Source organism: Podarcis filfolensis, assembly GCF_964270895.1.
Source record: "Podarcis filfolensis genome assembly, chromosome: 4".
NCBI classification, from domain to species: Eukaryota; Metazoa; Chordata; class Lepidosauria; order Squamata; family Lacertidae; genus Podarcis; species Podarcis filfolensis.
In genome coordinates, this window is record NC_139607.1 from 11,752,977 (window position 1) to 11,774,862 (window position 21,886).

General features: G+C 43.2%; 1 protein-coding gene across 2 annotated transcripts in view; it reads right to left on the minus strand.

The window, feature by feature from the left end:
• Positions 1 to 1,692: 1,692 nt before the first annotated feature.
• Positions 1,693 to 21,886, minus strand: part of GPC6 (glypican 6) — a 792,386-nt gene continuing 772,192 nt past the window's right edge. For both annotated transcript variants that reach the window (XM_083610748.1, XM_083610747.1), the window contains 3 exons: positions 12,100 to 12,236; positions 7,383 to 7,558; positions 1,693 to 6,456 (listed from right to left, as the gene is read on the minus strand). In XM_083610748.1, coding sequence (XP_083466874.1) covers positions 6,251 to 6,456; positions 7,383 to 7,558; positions 12,100 to 12,236 — 519 coding nt within the window. In that variant the 3' untranslated portion in view covers positions 1,693 to 6,250. The remainder of the gene's footprint in view (positions 6,457 to 7,382; positions 7,559 to 12,099; positions 12,237 to 21,886) is intronic.

Below are 21,886 nucleotides of genomic sequence, written 5' to 3' on the forward strand. Positions count from 1 at the left end.
AAAGCATATTGCTTCCCCCCAAAAATGCTGAGAGCTGTAGCTTACCACCAGCAGATGCATAATTCTTCTCATTGTTGTTTAGTCATTTAGTTGTGTCCAACTCTTCGTGACCCCATGGACCAGAGCACGCCAGGCACTCCTGTCTTTGCATAATTCTTAGCACTCAACAAACTACCATTCCCAGAATTCTTTGGGAGAAACCATGTGCACTGAATGCCTGGCATCTACGCTGTCACAGTAATAAACTCTCATTTGGAAATGGCATGAAAAATATTTCCCTTAGGGGGTTGGTTTTTACAATGATTAATTGTAGAATCCCATAGGTAAAGGTAAAGGGACCACTGGCCATTAGGTCCAGTCGCGGACGACTCTGGGGTTGCGGCGCTCATCTCGCTTTATTGGCCGAGGGAGCCGGCGTACAGCTTCTGGGTCATGTGGCCAGCATGACTAAGCCGCTTCTGGCGAACCAGAGCAGTGCACGGAAATGGCGTTTAGCTTCCCGCTGGAGCGGTACCTATTTATCTACTTGCACTTCGTGCTTTTGAACTGCTAGATTGGCAGGAGCAGGGACCAAGCAACGGGAGCTCACCCCGTCACGGGGATTCGAACCGCCGACCTTCTGATCGGCAAGCCCTAGGCTCTGTGGTTTAACCCACAGCGCTACCCTTAGAATCCCATAACTCCCCCCCCCATTTTAAGCACTTTATCGTTCATTTATGATTATTATCATTATGTCCGGCCGCCCTTTTTGTGTGTGCAAAAGTCAAAGCAACCAGGGCTCTCTCTTCCAGCCATTGATCAGGTCCCATTTATTTACCTTCACCATTGAATATGCAGCTCCAGGGAGCTTCATGGGAGCTTCATGTGTCATTCTTGCCATCTTCCCATCGGCACCTGATTGGCCACAGTCAGAAAGAGAATGCAGGGCTAAGATAGGCTTTTGGTTTGATCCAGCAGGGATCTTACTCTCTTAAATCCTCCATGTGCTCCGTCAAAGTGAGAACATGAGGAACTAGCACCCTGAGAAGGTTATGGGAAAAGCACCGAATTGGACCTTACAATGTTAAATACTATGAGACCTGGGGAGGCAGGGAGGGCCATAGTACAGGGTCTGCTGCTCCCTCCCTCCACAATTTCACATTACATATGTGCAGTTCCTCATCAAAAGTTGGTATTTACCAAGGTGGCAGCGGCACTAAAGCCTCATAGATGGGCCACCCAGTTTGTGGAACTATAGCAGAAACATCACCTAAGGGGAAAAAGTAGGGGGAAATGATATCTGCATTGCAAGTGGAACTAATGAATAGGGTTTTATTCCCAAACAAAATTTAGCAAAATCCTTGGGAAGCGTTCTGTTTCTAGTTGGTATGGATGGTTAGGACAACTACCATACAATTATCTGCAACCATAACCATGTAATTTCCACATCCAATTTAATTATGATGCTGCATTAATAAAAAAACACTATGATATTCTAAGGGATTTCAAATACGCTGGCCCAGCCGTTGCATGATTATTAACGCGACCTCGTTGTGAAAACAACTTAAGCTTTGTTCGCTGTATCTCGCCATAAACAGAAGAGAACCGTTTGAATTATGGCACTGAAATAATTCCACATTTCCTGTAGACAAATAGTTATTATAAGCAAAGAAAGTGTAAAGAGAGGCACTTCAAATGATATAGAAACTTGCATTTAGAAGCACCAGGTTTTTAAATTTTTATTTCCTAACTCCAAAATCCAACACGCTCTGTAGATTTAATAGCTCCTTCACATTCCAAGACAATCTGAGGTGTGAAAAAAAAAGAGACAATTCAAGCTTTAGGGAATATTGGAGAATTATGTGCACATCTCGCACAAAGCGATCACCATATCTACTGTGGAGAAATAAACAGAGAACTATGACCAGACAAATTCATCCCTGATTTAACTCACATGCTAATCAATGAACTGCGACCAAAACATGATGGATGGAGGCAATGTTACCTATTTCCATGTTACCTGGCATCCTCAGTCAATGCCAATCTCAGGATGGGGAAGTAGAACCATTACTATTGCATAGCACATGGCATCTTCATGAATGGATGCCATCCTGAATTTGGATAAAAATTGCCCTCTCTTGAGAAACTCATTATGGCTGCATGCTCCTCATCTCATCACCATTTGTTCTCTTGCGACGCCGAATATGCAACTGGGTTACTACCATCTCTATGAATACTCAGACCAAGTCATATGTTAATGCAGTGCTGTGTGAGCGCCATTTCAATGCGACTGGATCTCACATGGCTCTGTTCATGTTTGTAGAAAGGAAGCATCTGTGACAGGCCAGTGAAGTGGCACCTTCGTGTATCAGCTGGTAGGGAAAAAGTAACCGCATCAGCCATCTTTGGCCCATGTGGTTCCTTCCTACAGACATCACACAGCAGAAGTTGCTGTACAGTTCTAGTATCAAGGCAAGACTGTCCGATTGCCCAGAAGCGGATTGAGTCTGCAGTAAGGGGCAACGGAGTGGAGGGCAGCCCCACAACACTTTCCTAAGAAATGTCTGTGAAGCGGAAACCATTTTAGAAGAAGGCAAATCATATGACAGAGTGGACTATGTTTTTCGTTTTTGTTTTTTAAAAAACAGGGCTCTACCATTTCTCTTGCCACTTTTCTCAACTGTGCCAGAGTTGTAATGTGGAATAGAAGAGAATCTGAACGAGGATACATGGGGTTATATTATATTTACCTATAGCATAATTAGATGAAAGTGAAACTGGACTCTGTTTTATTAACATCTCATTACATTGGCAAAGGCCCAAGAAGAATCCTGGCATGCTGGAACATGCTGGATAAGTGTACTGAAGTGTCCAAGGATAATAAAAATGGTAAAGGTAAAGGACCCTTGGATGGTTAAGTCCAGTCAAAGGCGACTATGGGGTTGCGGCGCTCATCTTGTTTTCAGGCTAAGGGAGCTGGTGTTTGTCCACAGACAGCTTTCCTGGTCATGTGGCCAGCATGACTAAACCGCTTCTGGCGCAATGGAACCCAGAGCGCGCAGAAACGTTGTTTGCCTTCCCGCCACAGGGGTACCTATTTATCTATGTGCACTGGCGTGCTTTTGAACTGCTAGGTTGGCAGGAGCTGGGACAGAGCAATGGGAGCTCACCCTGTCGCAGGGATTTGAACAGTCAACCTTCCGATTGGCAAGCCCAAGAGGCTCAGTGGTTTAGACCACAGTGCCACCCGCGTCCCCAAGGATAATAAGGGTGAGCTACAAGATAAGATGGTAAACATAAATCAAGATGGTAAACATAAATCAAGAAACTTAAAAATAAATGGGATACAATTTGTTGTAGGGTGATCAACTGCTGGCTCTCTCTGTGACAAAGAAGATGGTTTAGCATTCATAGGTAGATGAAGTTACTTGTGAGGAATCAGCTTATGGTGTTTACTGCATCCTTTTTCTTAACACCTTAGGCAGGTGAAAGGAAGAGCCATTGCTCAGTGGGACAGGATAGGTGCATATAAGGTCCTAAGTTCAACCACTTACATGCTCAGTTAAAAATCCCTTAAGTAATGGTCTGCAAGTAGTCTCTGCCTGAGACAGAGCTTCAGCCTGCCCGTCAGAGCAGATAGCAAATCGACCATTGGCCTAATCGCATACAAGGCAGTCCATTATATCCATATTCTCAACTAGAGATTCTGAGTTTGTGTGTAACCTATAAAAATGTTCAGTCCAAGAAAGATTCAACGGCTGATGTACAGTCAAAAGGTGCCTTTACTTAAGCAACCACCACTACCACCATGTAACTGCGAATGGGGGTTGACAGGGTTGGGGGGTATAACATTTTAAATAATAATAATAATAATAAACCCAGAATAGACCTCTTTTTGAGAATCAAAACCTCTGCCTTTTGTTTACCTACGGGACGTAGCATTTAATCGTTAGCTGCATATATGCTCATTTTAGGGGGAAAGGGGAGTGTAAAAGTGCTTAAGTATACTTTATACATTTGTGCTGTGCGCCTACTACTTTCATTACTAAATCGATAGCTAATTATAATGAGACGAGGAGATGATTATTTTGAAACATGTACAATTCATACGGTCAAAGCCTTAACAGCAACGGGAGCAGCTTCCTTGAAAGTGTTCCACTCTGTGCTCTCTCTGCTAGAATAGCAATCCACACTGGGCCATCTATTTGTAACGACTCCCTTTTCAATGAGGCTGTAACCCTATACCTATTTACACGGGAGTAAGCCCTTTTGAACTCACTTGGATTCCTGTGAAGACATGGAAGGTAGCAAGGATCCGGTTTGGGCCTGCTCACTCATGTTTATCATTAGGTTGTGATCCAGGCCCCTCTGAGCATGGGACAGGGCTAGGACATCTGCATAAATATCCCCCCTCCCTTGCCATGCTACCTTTACACTATGCCTAGCATGGCAAGGGGGGGGATTTATGCTGATATCCTAGCCCCTGCTGCTTCCATTTGCACCCAGTGCCTTTGACAGCTCACCTTGCAACATGCTAGAGCTCCATCTTAGCCTCCCCATTCCTGGTACACAGGTGTGATACCACACACAGAGGCTTTTCAGACATCATCAATAGGATCGCCAATAGCAGTGTAGCAAAGGAGCATAATATTTATGCACATGTGAGCAGGATCACAGCCCTGGGCTCAAACACTTTCTTTTACATCAGATCCTGCTACCCAGACACATCCTGGGGCTGCTATTACCATGGAGGCAGTCAAACTGACTTTTGAAGGAAGCACACAAGAGTACAAATTGCCACCACAAAGTCACACTGCATTTCCATGTCTGCGTTGCACGTGCAAATGCACAGACACAGAAGAGGGAGAGAGAGACACCCCTTTGCAACTCTGTAAAGAAATGGACCAATGAAAATGCAGAAAAGTTCCCTTTCTGATTCTTGCACTTGCCAGTTATGAAAAGACGACTCTTCCTAAGCAGAACAACAAAAATAAAAGCCGGTTGACAAAACATTTCCCCCCCCATACAAAGATGTGTCAACCCTGAGCTTGTAATTAAGAAGTTAAAATCTGTGATTTATATATATATATATAATATTCATATATATAAAAATAGATGATCATACTAAGACTAAAAAAGTGAAAGAAATTTTCCATGTCAGTACTATATATATATATATATATACTTGTGTCGACGTTTTAGCAACAGAGTTCCCTTCTGATACAGAAACTAATAGATACGAAGGATGCCGTTTCTATGCAAAACTAACATATTGATCCAATTACTGTTATCAGTTCCTTTGAAAACTGCCATTTGGTTAAGGTAATGAATACAGTTGCAGGAATTTCTACTTGATGCCAAACCTGCAGCTAAAGAAAAAGGAGAGATTCTATCGCAAGAGATTAGTTTTTATGTCAAAACCCTCGAGTTAAAACTTTTCAAGCATTGTTAAGACTTTGCTACAAACCAGATGGTGATGGGCAACTTAGTGGCCGCCTTTTTCAATTACATACCATGGCTAAAGGGTAAAACCAGCTAGGACAAAGAGTGTTAGAATTCAAATCAGAAGTGTGCTAAACAACGTGAATATTCTGAGACGAATGATGTTCCTTGATTAGTAGACTTATTCCTGCTTTTGTTTTGGACCTCTTGGCAAGTCTTCTATTTATGGCCAATGGAGTACAAATAATACAAAATATAAAAGATACTCCCTCAATAGTAAAGATCATTTCGGTGATCTGAAGTGCGATATAGAAGCACTCCTTGGTTTTTTTTTATGTATATGTTTGAAGTCACATTTTGCTATTTTGGGGGGCCTTGGATTTAGCTTGATTTTTTTTGTGTGTGTGGGGGGGACAGGACATTCTTTATTTTGTTTCTCTTCTCTTTTTTCTTTGTAATGGAAAACCCACACTTTGTACCCTTAACCCTTTCCCGCCTCCCCCCCTTTTTCTTCCTGCAGCATAAAAGCAAATGAAGCTCTGAAAAGTCTCCTGTAATAAAAACGTGAGAAAAAGAGATCTTGCCGAGGAGCGATCAGCGTCTTCATCACAGCTATCTGAAGGAAACAGGGAAAGGTCACTCTGGCACCTGGTGCTCTTTGGAAATGCACAAAGGGGAGAAGGTTGCAGTGCCGCTCTCTTCTAGTAGAAAACTGTAAGTATTTGTGGCATGGTCCGTTGCCCAAGAGCATAAGAAAAAGAGAAAGTTGGCTGTTTTTGTTTTTATTTTCCGAAAGCTAAAAGGCAGTCATCGCTGACCAGAGCCAGGATTATCTGCACTGTTTTTGCAGTAGGAGAGCCAGGCAGATGACAAACCACGTGAGTGCTGACCAACTGGGCTGACTGGCTGAAGAAGAGTCCACTTCCCTTCGGTCTGAATCAACGAGGGGTGCGTCTGTGGTGATGAATTCAAACTCCGTGGGACAAATGTCATCCGTGCAACCGCTTCCACTTCCCGAGCCACTGGTCTCTTCACCTGCGGGAGGGGAGGGAAGAGGGAGAATGTCATCATCATCGTCATCTTCATCACCACCATCTATTTCTTATATCCATGCATCTGACTAGGGTACACCAGCCACTCTGGGCAGCTTCCAACAAAATATAAAGGAACACACCAAAACATCAAACACTAAAAGCTTCCTGAAACAGGGGTGCCTTCAGATGTCTACGAAAAGTCATATAATTGTTTATCTCTTTAACAGCTTTGACATCCTTCCAAGCACAATTCAAAGTGTTGTTATTGATCTTTAAGGCCCTAAACGGCCTCAGCCCTGTACACCCAAAGGAATGTCTCGACTCCCATTGTTCAGCCCAGACACTGAGGTCCAGCTCCAAGGACCTTCTGGTAGTTCCCTCACTGCGAGAAGCGAGGTTACAGGGAACCAGGCAGAGGGCTTTTTGGGTAGTGGCGCCCGCCCTGTGGAACGCCTTCCCATCAGATGTCAAGGAGATAGTGTCCAATGGCCCCCTGACCAAGGTCCCCTAGTGGATAAATAAAACACACGAACAAGCAGATTTTGGTTTATAGGTTCAAACAGGGGCACAAATAATAAAATTAATATTATTATTTTTAAGGCCAACTGTCAGGGATGATGGAAGTTATGGGCCAACAATATCTTGGAAGACCACAAGAGGATCTCTGGGGGCCAGAAAGGACAGACCTCTCCCCATGAGACCTCAGAGAGCTAGCGTGTAAACAGCACTGAGATGGGTCAAGGCAGTTTCCTGGTCCCAATGAAGTTTTCATCCAAAAATAATGAATAAATGGATCACAGTGGACATTGCAGCATCTCAGCCAGTGGTTTCGACTAAGAACAACCTTGAAGAATACTTTTCTACACCATTAAGCACTGCTGTTGTAAGGGACCCGATTAAGAGAAGCTGAATGGCGCGGGATCTTACTTGTATCCTGAAAATTCACATCGTTCCCATTGTACGCGTTCTTGAGTTTGTTCGTCATGACTCTCAGGGCCATGATCTGCTGCCTTATGTAGGTGTCGGGCCTGGTGATGTCGACGTCAACCTCAGGATTGTTGATCTGGTTGGTGAGCCCATCATTCATGATCTCTGGGAGGTATCTGTGCATCAGAATGAAGAACTGCATCAGAATGATATGCCATGACCAAGAAATTTCACTAGTCCTTGACACAAAAAGCCTGAAAGTTCAATTTGTCATTCCAATGTACATGCAGCATTTACTGCAAACATGCCTCCGTGACCACTCACTCAATCCAGTAAGTCTTTTAAAAGTTTTTCTTATTTAAAGTACGAAGGAAGAGGCAACCTGTTTTTCAGAATGGTCACTTTTGTTCATCAGTAAACCCACATTTTGAAAGTGAATAAGCAGTGAGTCCCAGTCAGGAAGGCTTTACATGTATTATATGATGATGATGATGATATACTGTGCTGGTTTACACATTTAGGAAAGCACTTTGCTTAGTAGCAATTAAGAAATGTATTGTGGCTAATGCAGGTGGGGGGTTTAGGTAGGGAGATGGGAAAGAAAAGGATTTTCAAAAAATATGTGTCTGCATTAAAGAAGGAACTGTATGTTATTTTGACAGGGTTTAATGTAAACTCTGTTAATATTATTAACATGCCGTGACAGAAATGAATGCCTGCAAGTGTAGAAAATGTTATGTAAGAAGATCAGGGAAACTGGCACAAACCATCTGCATCTGTGCCTCAGAGGAAGTGCTTTTAGATAAAGAATAATAATCTCATTTTTATTCCCTTCACTGTTAATATTATGAACTAAAAGCTATGCATAGGAATTAAACTAAGGCTATGATCCTAAATATTATACATTTAAAGCACCTCCCCAAAAGAATCCTGAGAATTGTAGTCCACCCCTCGCAGAACTACAATTCCCCGAACACCCTGAACAAACTACAGTTCCTAGTATTCTTTGAGCAGCGATTGTGCTCTAAACTCACACAGCCACAGACTAGGAAGTAAACACCACTGAACACAGTTAGCCATGACTCAACTCTTGATGATTTCAAAGGGAATTAAATGAAACTAATGGGCAGAGAAATCCAAACTGGCAGAGGCACCAAGTTCCGTGTAACAAGGGGGGGGGGGCTGGTTGTGTGTGTAAGGCCCTCCGCCATCTTGGGGAGGCCTGGTGGGGCCCAGTCCCTCAAGATTGGGGGCGAGGCTCAGTCCCATAGAGTGGGCACGGAGTTGGGTCTGGCAAGAGTGTAGCAGCCCCAAATGCCCTGTTTCAAGGACTTATGCCTCCTCCCACAGCACAGGCTGCCTGTTGGCTTCGCACAGTGGTGGCTGATGCACTTGTGGGGCTCCTCACTGCCAGCGGGGGCATACAGGATTGCGAACGACTGGTCATGTTGGACTGGTCATGTTGTGCGGATGCCTGATGATCGTCTTCCGAAGCAACTACTCTATTTCAAATTTCAAAATGGAAAGCGTAATGCTGGTGGTCAACAAAAGAGGTTTAAAGACTTTCTCAAGGCAAATCGAAGAAAATGTAGTAAAGACACTGACAACTGGGAAACACTGGCCTCTGAGCACTCCAATTGGAGAACAGCCTTTACCAAAGGTGTCATGGGCTTTGAAGAGGCTCAAACTCAGGATGCAAGGGAGAAACGTGCTAAGAGGAATGCATGCTTGGCAAATCCACACTGTGATCAACTCCTGCCCGGAAACCTATGACCCCTCTGTGGAAGGACGTGTGGATCCAGGATTGGCCTCCGCAGTCACTTAAGGACTCACTGTTAAGACCGTGTTTATGGAAGACAATCTGACTCAGCTATGAGTGATCACCAAAGAAAGAAGAAGATTATGACCTACCGTATTTTTTGCTCTATAAGACTCACTTTTTCCCTTCTAAAAAGTAAGGGGAAATGTGTGTGCGTCATATGGAGCGAATGCAGGCTGCACAGCTATCCCAGAAGCCAGAACAGCAAGATGGATTGCTGCTTTCACTGAGCAGTGATCCCTCTTGCTGTTCTGGCTTCTGAGATTCAGAATATTTTTTTTCTTGTTTTCCTCCTCCCAAAACTAAGTGCGTCTTGTGGTCTGGTGCGTCTTATAGAGCGAAAAATACAGTATATACTGAAAGTCTGCATTAAATCTCATCTCCACTGAACTGATGGATAGGTCGGATACCTTCTGTCTATGTACTGATCAAATTCTACAAACACCTTCCATATCTCCTTGAAATCATTTCTTCTACATATTCCCCGCCTTGCCTTAATGGCACATGTTAATTTAAAGCTGACCGAAAGTCCAGAGGTAGCATTATTATTAATTTACGATGGCGTGGAAGTTTCACAGGCTATGAAGGACTTGCTCACAAATTTATCGACAGCTGCACAAATGATGATACCTAGGAATTGGGAGGGGCAAGCAGAATATAAAATGGAAGAATGGTATAAAGAGGTGTGGGATATAGCTATTAATGATAAATTGACATGTACCTGCTTTCTTTTTAATTGGATAGGTTTCACAAAATCCACACATAATTGACCCAATTATACAGAAATAGGGTCTCACTTTTTTTTGTTTATTTCAAAGACTTATAATTTAATTTTGATGAAACGTGCTTTGTAAAGTTGCATCAATCTGTGAGAATGTGTTGTGTTTGAAACATCTCTCTCCCGTTTATTTTTTTACATAGATGTCTTTTTAGGAATGTTGTTTCTGCTCATTTCTTTTTCTGAGCACCGATAGTGACAGAAGCCATCCTGCTCTGTATTTCCGAAAAGACCAAAGAGCTCAGAAAAAGCTATGACTGCGTTTTCACTTGTTCATTAGGGTTCCATTCACATTATAAGAGCTGTTTCACACTCCCAGCTCCCTGGTTGTATATGGCCTGATAAAATTACATCTCTGATAATGAGGCAGTCCTGGCTGCCTTTCAAACAAAGGGCTAGAAAGATCAATCCTTCTCTGTGTTGTTTGCTAATTGATGGCCTAGAATTAACTCTGCCTGGCCTCTTCTTAATTAATAGTGGCAGTTGTAGAGAAAGGAGTGATTTTAATAATCACAAGTAATCTTGACATGATGACTTCTTCACAGTCACATAGCTTCCTTTGCCCTAAAACTTAAGTTAGGTTTCCCCTGCTCAGTGATATAAGAGGCCCATTTTAAGGCATGTCCACTATAAATGGAAATTAGTTTGATATCAGTTTGTCATGCCTGTTTAAGAATGAATCCTGGGATTTGTAGCTTGGCAAGCGTACTGAGTGTGCCTAGCCTCTGGTTTCCAGATATAGTTCTGAAAACTTCTTTATTCCTTTGTTGCAAATTGAGCCTTACATTGTCTACTCATAAGTACGTCCTACTGTATTCAATGGAGCTTACTCCCGGGTAACTGGGTACAAACTGTGCAGCCTTACACTACAATCCTAAGCATTTTTACTCAGAACTAAGTTCCACTGAGTTCAATTGGATTTACTCTCTGGTATGTGAGTATGATCTTTTATTCCCCTTCCTTCCCTCCCCCATCCCTTTTATGAAGATTACCCGTTCTGAGACCCCACAGCTAATTCTCCCCTGGCCTCCTCGCTGGCCCAAGTAGGACTAATTCAGCCAGCTAGCCCTATCTAATGCTTATTGGATGGATTTTCCCCAAACTGATCTTTGAATTTTGAATTTTATTGTTATTCATGTTTTTATACTGTATTTTATGCTGCTTCTATGTTGTATATGTTGTATATGAAGTGGAATTTTAGGGATGCGGGTGGCGCTGTGGGTTAAACCACAGAGCCTAGGACTTGCCAATCAGAAGGTCGGCGGTTCGAATCCCCACAACAGGGTGAGCTCCCATTGCTCGATCCCTGCTGCTGCCAACCTAGCAGTTCAAAAGCACATCAAAGTGCAAGGAGATAAATAGGTACCACTCCAGTGGGAAGGTGCGCTGCTCTGGTTCGCCAGAAGCGGCTTAGTCATGCTGGCCATATGACCTGGAAGCTGTATGCCGGCTCCCTTGGCCAATAAAGCGAGATGAGCGCCGCAACCCCAGAGTCGGCCATGGCTGGACCTAACGGTCAGGGGTCCCTTTACGTCGTATTACAATTATGTGTTTTAAATTTGTTGTTAGCCATCCTGAGCCCGGTTTCTGAACCAGGAAACGGGGTATAAATAAAAATTTCTTCTTCTTCTTCTTCTTCTTCTTCTTCTTCTTCTTCTTCTTCTTCTCCGTATTCGTATTCGTATTCGTATTCGTATTCGTATTCGTATTATTATATCCTGCCTTTTACCCTGACAGGAACTCAAGGCAGCTTTCAGCTACAATTGTATTTCAGTCCATTTATCTGTTGAAGGTGTTGTACACTATCCCTTCCCTCACACAGTTCTACTTTACAACAACCCTGTGAGGTAGGTTCAGCTGAGAGGTTGTAATTGGCTCAAGATGACCGGTGTACATGTGTATTTGACATCTATGTGTGCAGGAGATGAAACATAGGAGAAGCTCCCTGAGGTGGAATAGGATGTCCCTGTTTCCATTTGAGAAATGTTGGAGGGTATGTTTCTGTGTGTGTACCTTCAACACAGTATTTCAAAACAATGCCTCACAAAGTGAACAATGCATGGTTCCATGGAAGTTTCAGATGCAAATATTAATATATATTTTTGGTCTCCCCCCCTTACTTAGCTTTGGTGTGCCCATTCCAGCAGTCCTCCTCATTGGACAGGCCTGCTGTCACTCTTTCTTCTTTGCAGATACTGTATGGTAAAGTTGACCAGAACTTTTTGGAAAGCTTCAGTTTTTCTTTAATGTCAATTACCTGATCAAAAGACAAAAGAAGGGCATTTGGTTAAAAAGAGATAAGAAAAGATGAATAGACTCAGATTGTGTGCACGTGTTTGTGCACATGTGCATATTCTTTTCTTTTCAAGAATTACAAAATGGCAAATATTACTCTTGATAGTGGAGACTATTAAGGAACTCAAGATAATTTCTATATAGACTGAAACAAGGTGCAAACCACATGGGACTGCAATCCTATGCCTACTTACCTTCACTAAACTCAACCAGATTTATTTCTGAGCAGGCAGGTAAAGGATTATGCTCTCAATTTACCTTAAGGCCATTTCTACATAACATTTCAATTGCCCTCGTGCCTTTCCTATGCATGTGACTTTGTGATTATCCATCCAAAAGTGAGTGTGGGAGAAAAGCACTTGTAATTCAAATTGTCAAAGCAGGTTAGTATTTGCAGGATAAACTGAAGTAAGAAGAAGACCTAACAAGAACACCTAGAAGCTTATCAGGAGTAGCTCAGTTAGATGATCAGCAATGGTGGGCAATTTTCTTTGAGGCTTACCCTCTGCTACTGAAATATGCACCTTCAAGTTTGTGTGGTTTTCAAGGTCTTGCTCAGTTCACATGGAGCAATAGGGAGGCCCACCAACCAGAATATGTTCTAAAATCCTAGGAATTCTTGCTCAGTATTTCATGCAGAAAGCACACCTTTCTGGTAGAAAGCCAGACAACTGAGATGGAAGAAATGACTTGCCACATGTCAGAAAAACAGCATTTGAGCTTCAGTAAGAAGACCTAGGCTATTTAATTGATTTTTATAATACGTAAGCAAACCTGCCAGCCTTCCATTTCATTGTGCTGAGTCTGAGGAGTTGTCTTTGCTGCTGTCTTAAAGAACAGTCGGCTCATCTCCTTGTTTCATACACCCAGAACCATAAAGTACTCTAGATGGCAGCATTGGCCAATATTCTGCAGAATTAAGCGTCTCCCTGGCTGCACACAAAACATTGCACCCCAAATAAAATTGTAGATTGTTCTACCGAATAGAAAACTGACAGGCCTGATATTTTAAAACTTGAAACTGACAGGCTGCTATTTTAATGAGGTCTGCCAGAGCCAAGGTTAACCAAAGCCTTAGTTCCTTACAAAGCATTACTGCCTTGCTTCTCGGCAGGAGGCTGCACAATGCGATGTCTATTGATATCTTTATAGAGTTCTCAAAATTGCATCATGAGTGTGTCTGGTACAATAAAGACCTTTAATTTTTTAAAAAATATGCAATTTTGGACAAATTTTATTTCTTTAAACAGAAATGGCCTTACCTTATTTTTTGTAAAGCATAGCAGTGTACCATCTAGAACTGAACGGGCCCTTTTGTAATTTGAAAATAAAGTTGCAGACCTTTCTTGTAAAGAGATATCTCCTTCCTCTCTAATGTTTCAGAAACACAGAAGGAAATTTAAAGGGAGGAAGTGTACGTTTGATATTTGCAAATGGCTTCATGAATTTAGACAAGGAAATAAATGCCAGAGGTGGTTAGACAGCCCACGCCCATTTCATTTCTCTTCCGCATTGTGTCCTACGTGAGCACCACTTGCATAAAAAGCATGCATCAAACTCAAACATGATTTTCCGGCTTCACACGTGACAGTGGTCTCTAAAGACAAATTAAAGGTTTGCTTCAGACACTCTCCCCCTCACATCCCTGGACCTTGAGCTGAGGGAGTTTGTGATGCCACAAGAGTGCTTGTAACCTGGCCAGGATAACATGCAAGGTACTGGCTGAATGAACATCCTCTCCAAATTGATTCGATTTAATACAGTGGTACCTCTGGTTGCGAATGGGATCCATTCTGGAGGCCCGTTCGCAACATGAAAAGACTGCAACCTGAAGCACCATATCTGCACAGGTGCACGGCGCGATTTGGTGCTTGTGTGCATGCGCGAGCGGCGAAACCCGGAAGTAACCCTTTCTGGTACTTCCGGAAGTAACCCTTTCTGGTACTTCCGCGTCGCCGTGGGACATAACCTGAAAGAATGTAACATGAAGCAAACGTAACATGAGGTATAACTGTATTTGTATTCTGCTTTTCCAACAAAAAACAACAGCAAGGTAAATCTTGTGGTCTTGCACACCCTCCGCCATTTCTCCAATGAAAATAGGGACGTCCCATTCCATAATGATAAATTTACTATTTACACCCCACATATCTTACTGGATTGCCCCAGCCACCCTGAGCAGCTTCCAGCATATATAAAAACATAATAAAACATTTTAAAAAACCTTCCCTATACAGGATTGCCTTCAGACGGCTTGGGGGTTGGATAACTCCATACCCTCCAACATTTCTCCACTAAAAGTAGGGACATCCTAAGGGAAAGTGAGGTGACGTGGGTGGCACTGTGGGTTAAACCACACAGCCTAGGACTTGCCGATCAGAAGGTCGGTGGTACAAATCCCCGTGACTGGGTGAGCTCCAGTTGCTCGGTCCCTGCTCCTGCCAACCTAGCAGTTCGAAAGCACGTCAAAGTGCCAGTAGATAAATAGGTATTGCTCTGGCGGGAAGGTAAACGGCGTTTCTGTGCGCTGTTCTGGTTTGCCAGAAGCAGCTTAGTCACGCTGGCCACGTGACCCAGAAGTTGTACGCCGGCTCCCTCAGCCAATAAAGCGAGATGAGAGCTGCAACCCCAGAGTTGGTCATGACTGGACCTAATGGTCAGGGGTCCCTTTACCTTTACCTAAGGGAAAGTGAGACATTCTGGGATCAAATCAGAAACTGGGACACTTTCTCCAAATCAGGGACGTCCCTGGGAAACAGAGGCACTGCAAAACACCTATGGTGAGGGATCATGTGTCTCGTCTGAAAGTAGTATTTTATTATCTTGCTTCATGTTCAACACAAATGCAGCTACTGAGTCCTCATACCATGTTTGTTTTAGGGGGAAAAAACAGCTTTCCAGCTTTCAGGTGGGGGAGTTGGGGAGGAGAGAAGCCACAGGGATCCCTTAGGCATTTTCTGATCCCCATCACCACCCTTGCTGCTTTTGCTCATATGGGACTTTAAATGTGTGCTTGTTCTCACATCGTCTCACCTTTAGGAGGTGGAACTAAGAGCTGATGGCTTTAAATATTCAACTAAGAGCCATATGAGCTGCAAAATTGTTGCGTTCTTGGATATGACCCACAACGGACAGGCTAACACCAAGACTGTATTATTTGTTTGTCTGTCACATTTGTATCCCACTGAGACATTCATGGCAGCATACATGTTTCTCTTCTTCCCCATTTTATCTTCACAACAAGCCCTTGAGGTAGGTTAGGCAGTGAGACTGTGACTGGTCCAAGGTCACCCAGTGAGTTTCATGGCTAGGCAGGGATTTGAACTCTGGTCTCCCAGCTCCTAGTCCAACACTGGAAGCACTAAACTACATTGGATCTCTGGTTCGCTGCAATTTCTAACAGTCAATCTCATGTTAAGATGAGCTCTTGTTAAAGCAGGTTTGTTTATACACTTTCAAATGTCATCATCTCTCCCTCTCCGTTTAGTCACCTTCTCCAGATGACTGTGAAATAAGACTCCGAAAAATGGAGAAAGACAACCAAGGCAGCTGAAAGTCTGGAAGCATAATTTAGCATTCAAACTGATGAAAAACAACAACACGAACAGGTTTTATATGTCACAGCAGAACTGCACCCACTTTAATATGTCCTTCACACCCTACTGTACAATGTAGGATTCAGAAGTAACTCAAAGTAGTGGGGAGTTAACTCCCTGAAGTGGAAATCTGAAAAAGTCTGTTAAAGATTTTCCTTTTCCTAGACAACTTGGGAACAGTGTTAAAAAGCTAAGTCATAAATCTGAGTCAAGAAAATCCAAAGCATTCTGACGGAGATGCGTTTTACTGCAGATGAGTGTAGCAACAGCACTGCAACCACAGTAGTATCTTAATGTGCTGGGAGGGGGGTATTTCTGTGACACATCCATAGCTAAGTGCTGAAATTTCAGGAAGAAACTTTCATCTCTCTGAGAAAGTATAAGCAAAACAGAATCTCAGGCAAGCAGATAATAGTGACAGAACGTCGCATCCCTGCACCTTTCCCACTGTTTAAGAAAACTCATTTGCTTGCAGAAAAGAAATGGCCCACCCTTTTGACATTTTTGAAGGTTGTGTGGGTGGTTACTTAAATGGTGAAACATGCATCGGTAAATCAGTAAACTGGAGGAGGATGGAATTTGATTGATGTGGATATACACATTTGAATGGTGACAAAGCCAAAGCAATTTCTGTGCATATCCAGAAACTTGAGACATACAATGGAATACCACTTTCTTTCAATGCTGTGCTCTCACGCCCCAGCGGGGTCAGAGGTCAACCTGTCAGGCTGCTGGTCAAGGTCTGGAGGAGACACAGATGACTCCAGTGGACCAGAGGCTGGTGATATCGTCACAAACCCACAGTACCATCTCTGACAATTTTAGACAGGCTGATGCACAGCGCATGGTGGGACAAAAGGGAGGGAGACCAGCCATAGTGGGCCTTCCTGATGGCACCTCCCTTTCTGAGCATCACTTTTTTTTTTAAAGAGCCGGGAGGTAAATGGAGAGGTTCCAGGCCAAGCAGCTGTGGTCACCATCTTCATTATACCCAGTGCCTCTGGGCTCTGCCCCCAAAGCTTTAGCTACCTGTGAATCTAGGTTGGTACGCAGAGCCAGTGGCGTAGCGTGGGTTGTCAGCACCCGGGGCAAGGCAAGTAATTTGCGCCCCCTAACCCGTGGATTTGCGCCCCCTAACTCTAACCCCCAGATGTTGCACCCGGTGCGGCTGGCCCCCCCTGCACCCCCCACGCTACGCCACTGCGCAGAGCTCAGTGGAAGGAATGAAGATGCGATGTAGTAATAAATGTAAAAGAGAAATCAACAATAAAACACATTTCCAAACAATTTCAAGTCCAATACAGATACAGACTTTGATAAGAAAATAAAAAAAGGCTTTCTGGTAAAGGATGGCCTTCAATTGGTGCCAAAAAGGCTTTTGAGAAGGTGTCTGTCTGATGTGTAATAGGAGGGAATTGTAAAAGCTAGGTGCTGCCACCCCAAAGGCCCTATTCCACAGGAGGCCCTTTCCTGCAAAAAGCAGGATTATAAGGGGTGAGACGGTTTTTTTCTATTGAAGTTACAATCACAACAGAAAAGAAAATGGCAGGGATGGCCTTGCTGCAGAAGGATATGCTAGATAGGAAGGGAAAGTGCCTTAAAAGAAGTATTTCATGTTCGAACACTGGAGAGCAATAGCACACAGTCTCTGGAAATATGAAGGGGAAAGAGAGAGGGCCAATTCATATCACCAGTGGACTCTGAAAACGGTGTGGGCAGGCACTGAGCAACATGAACACCAACAAAGTTCCCATCACGCCACTCCCATCAAACAACCCCCTTTCCCATGGCAAGGGCCACAAACAGACACAGTTACTGGAACTGGAACTGCTGGAAGCAGCAGTTTGAGTGCCAATGCGCAACCATTCTGCAACATGAGCATTTCCTGGCTGGCTCAGTCACAGCGGCACATTCCCAGGGGCACATCTGGAACACAACATCTGGAAAAGCCCTAAGTAAACACAGGATGCGGCGATATTCCCTTAGTAGACAGAGGCCTAGGTGTTTATTTTCAGGGCAGACATCCTGTGTGAAAATGTCCGCTTGTCTTCAGCCTTCATTCTCGTTATCTTCTGTGAACCTAGCTCCCCTGATCACTCATTCATTCTTTTTCTTTCCTTATCCCCCTCCCATCCCATTTTACATAGTGCAACACTGACCCCAAAGTTTCTATGCTTAACCAAAGGAACATTTAATGATGGGATAGAGTTCTCCGTGTGTGCAAATTTGAGCTATAGAGCTTAAAGCAACAGGCTGGTTCTACTCCACCAGCTGTTGGTAGCGAAATAATCTTTTTCCAGGAGGATTTTTCAGTGGACTTGAAGTTGACCTGGGAGTAAGTCCCATTGAACTCAGTTGGGCTTAATTCTGATTAGATCTGCATAGGGCTGCAATACGAATGTAGTAAATTCCAGTCAGGCAATCTCACCAAAATGTTGGCTTGATGTGGGCTGGTTTCTAATATTTAAAGAAACAGCTAAAGAACCTTTCGGTAGCTGAACTTCAGTTTCTTCCTACTTAAAAATTGAAATAATAATAGTCAGTGCTTTTTTCCCCAGTTGGAACTTGACAGAACTGAGTTCAACATGTAAATAATTGTGTTATTTTCCACATTGTCGGACCCTGTGTGAGAATCCAGAGGCTGAGTGGTAGGGAGTTTCAGAAGGAAACTGATTTGATATTGACTTATATATTAGTAACTTAACAACAACAACAACAACAATTTATTTATACCCTGCCCATCTGGCTGGGTTTCCCCAGCCACTCTCCCAACAGAATAATAATAACAATAAGCGATAAAACATCAAACATTAAAAACTTCCCTAAACAGGGCTGCCTTCAGATGTCTTCTAAAAATCAGATAGTTGTTTATTTCCTTGACATCTGATGGGAGGGCGTTCCACTACCAAGAAGGCACTCTGCCTGAATTAATGCAACATTTCTATATGTAACTGCACTTTTTGCAATACTTTAAGTTGTCTGTTGTTGCTTCAGTTTTTTGTATACTGCCTAGAGATATTTTTTAATATATTAAGTGGAATAGAAATACAATAATAAAATAACAAAATCAAATAGCTGAAACACTTTTCAGCCTATGCTGAAGACACACCTCTTTATCCTGATACTCTAATCTTGTGATTGTTAATTGCTTTAACTGATTTTTAAAATTGCATTTTTACTTTGTCAGTAGCCTGCCTTGGGACCTTATGGTGAAGGGGAAGGTAAGGAATAAGCAGCAGCAGCAGCACCAACAACAACTTTGGTCACATTTTCCCTTAGAAATATACTCCAGTGCCAGTTTACACTATTTTACTCAACAGCTTTTAATCTTTCTTTCCTAAAGGCAGGAAGGATTTAAATACACACACAGAAGCCTTGAAGGATTGCATTGACGGTTCTTGAGCCATTAGGACCAAACTTTTCTCAGAGAATCCTGCCCTCAGGAGCATTTCTGAAGGGTCTGAGGAGAAGGGTGAATTCAATGAACACCACACACGCCCTTCTTCCTTCAAGTATCAGATTTCACACAGTGGTCAAATTAAAACAAGGACCAGGTTTTCCAAGGTAACCAATGCAAAGGAAGTCTCGCCAGGCTTTTAAGGGTGAGTCATGCACAAAATACATTCCAAATATAATGGGTAGAACAGGAAAAGGCTTTGCTGAAGGAACGACGAGACCCTGGTGGATATACGGTTACATGACCTGCTAGTGAACTCTCCTCGCTGCCCCCCAGCAATGCAAAAACGGGAGCAAGTCCTCCAATTAAACAAATGAATCTCCGAGATTGTCTGTATATAAGATAATAAACAGTAAGCTCATTCCGCAGTGGTGAAGCTTTATGTAGCCAAAACGGCACCAATCATGCAAAAGGATGAGCTATCTGAATAATGGGATGAACTGCAAAGTTTTCATATATATATATAAGACCTTAGGAGGAAAATCAGCTTAATGAGAACTGAGCAAGCTGAATGCAATGGGCATGGGGTGCTGATGAAGTATTGCATGTGTGTTTTGGGGGGTTAGATGGAAAACTGATGGGAAAGAATGGAACGGATTATGGAGAAGTACAGTGGTACCTCGGGTTAAGTACTTAATTCGTTCCGGAGGTCCGTACTTAACCTGAAACTGTTCTTAACCTGAAGCAAAGTTCTTAACCTGAAGCACTATTTCTGGGTTAGCGGAGTCTGTAACCTGAAGCGTATGTAACCTGAGGTACCACTGTATGTTGGAGGCTTGCTGGATTCCTGAACACTCTGCGCTGTAACATTTTGTTGCACTCCCCGCTGAGTTTGGTTATTATGTTTCAACTCAAGGTGACTTGCAGCAAGCACCTAAAAATGTACATCTTCCTTTTGCTGATTTCCGCCAAAGAAATACAAACAAGTGATTCCAATTTGTGCGTATTCTTAGATAGGAATTAACAAAAGGAGACTGGCATTTCGTATTTGCCAATAATGGAAATTTAAGCAGGCAGCAGAAGGAGGAATATAGTCAATGGGAGAAGAGGGCAACGTTCTGCGAGTGAATCCAATGCACACTTACCTGGGAGTAAGGTAAAGGTAAAGGGACCCTTGACCATTAGGTCTAGTCGTGACCGACTCTGGGGTTGCGGTGCTCATCTCGCTTTATTGGCTGAGGGAGCTGGCATACAGCTTCCAGGTCATGTGGCCAGCATGACTAAGCCGCTTCTGGTGAACCAGAGCAGCGCACGGAAATGCCGTTTATCTTCCCGCCGGAGCGGTACCTATTTATCTACTTGCACTTTGACGCGCTTTCGAACTGCTAGGTGGGCAGGAGCTGGGACGGAGCAACGGGAGCTCACCCTGTTGTGGGGATTCAAACCTCCGACCTTCTGATCAGCAAGTCCTAGGCTCTGTGGTTTAACCCACAGCACCACCCGCGTCCCTTTACCTGGGAGTAAACCCTATTTAACTTAATGGGGATTAGTTCTGGGGAGATGCATAGAATTAGACTGCAAAGGAGTCAAAGGTGAAGACTTTTCATTTCTGCCTTGTTGTGTTTAAACAGTCTAAAATGTGAAGAAAATGGGCAGAGAACTGGGAGTTCACCAAGAGAAAAGGTGGATTCAGTTACCTGATGTAGACATCAAAGTGATCAACATCTTTGATTTGCTATAATTCTTATCTCAGATTTTTCTCAGTGAAAGTGCAGTTTAGTTCTCGTGTAGCTGTAATTTATCCAGGCTTAAGACATGTCCTGTCAAATCTGTCACAGCCTCTCATATTTCATTTGTCCATCAAAGTCAATGGCATTATAGACGGGAAAATTGAAAATAAAGGGGGAAAACCTGCTCGGCAAAGACAGGTCTTTCAAGCAAATGAGGGAATTTGGGGAAGAGTCTTTAGGGCAATTGATTTACTGTAGGTCTTCATGAATATAGAACTGTAATTTTTAGTCTTTAGGCACCCCACAGTATAGACACAGCAAGGCTCTTAACTGGATCTGATGTGTGAGGAGGAAGCAAAGCAAAATATAGACAGAATGTAAAAGCTCAACAAGAATTTTTGTATGAAATGATTGTTAGGGCCCAGTGAACCTTCTGACATCAATTCTCTGCTCTTTTGATGTGTGTGCAATACAAAGCAGAACTAGAACATGATCAGTCATCAAGAAGACATACAGGGCTGCTTCTGAAACCAGTAGCCGTGCATCCAGCATTGGTGCAGTTAAGGAATTTTGAGTAATAGTGGACTTACAGGAAGGGAGCTTTTAAGATGTAAATTAAAGGTATTCAACAAAAATAACTGCACAACTGTTCTACTTGCACAACAGGACATGCCCTCTCCTCCCCTTTGAGTGCATCCCATACTGCCCCCACATCTGCTGCAGAGGTTTTGGGGAACCCTCTGAACAGCTTTAGGGAGAACACAGGACTCACAGAGGGGGAGAACCTTTCGTTGTGCAAGGAGAAATTCTTGCGCCAATGGAACATTCTCCTTCGTGCTACTTTGAATACAACCCAATGTGCATGACTTCACTTTTAAAAAATATGGTA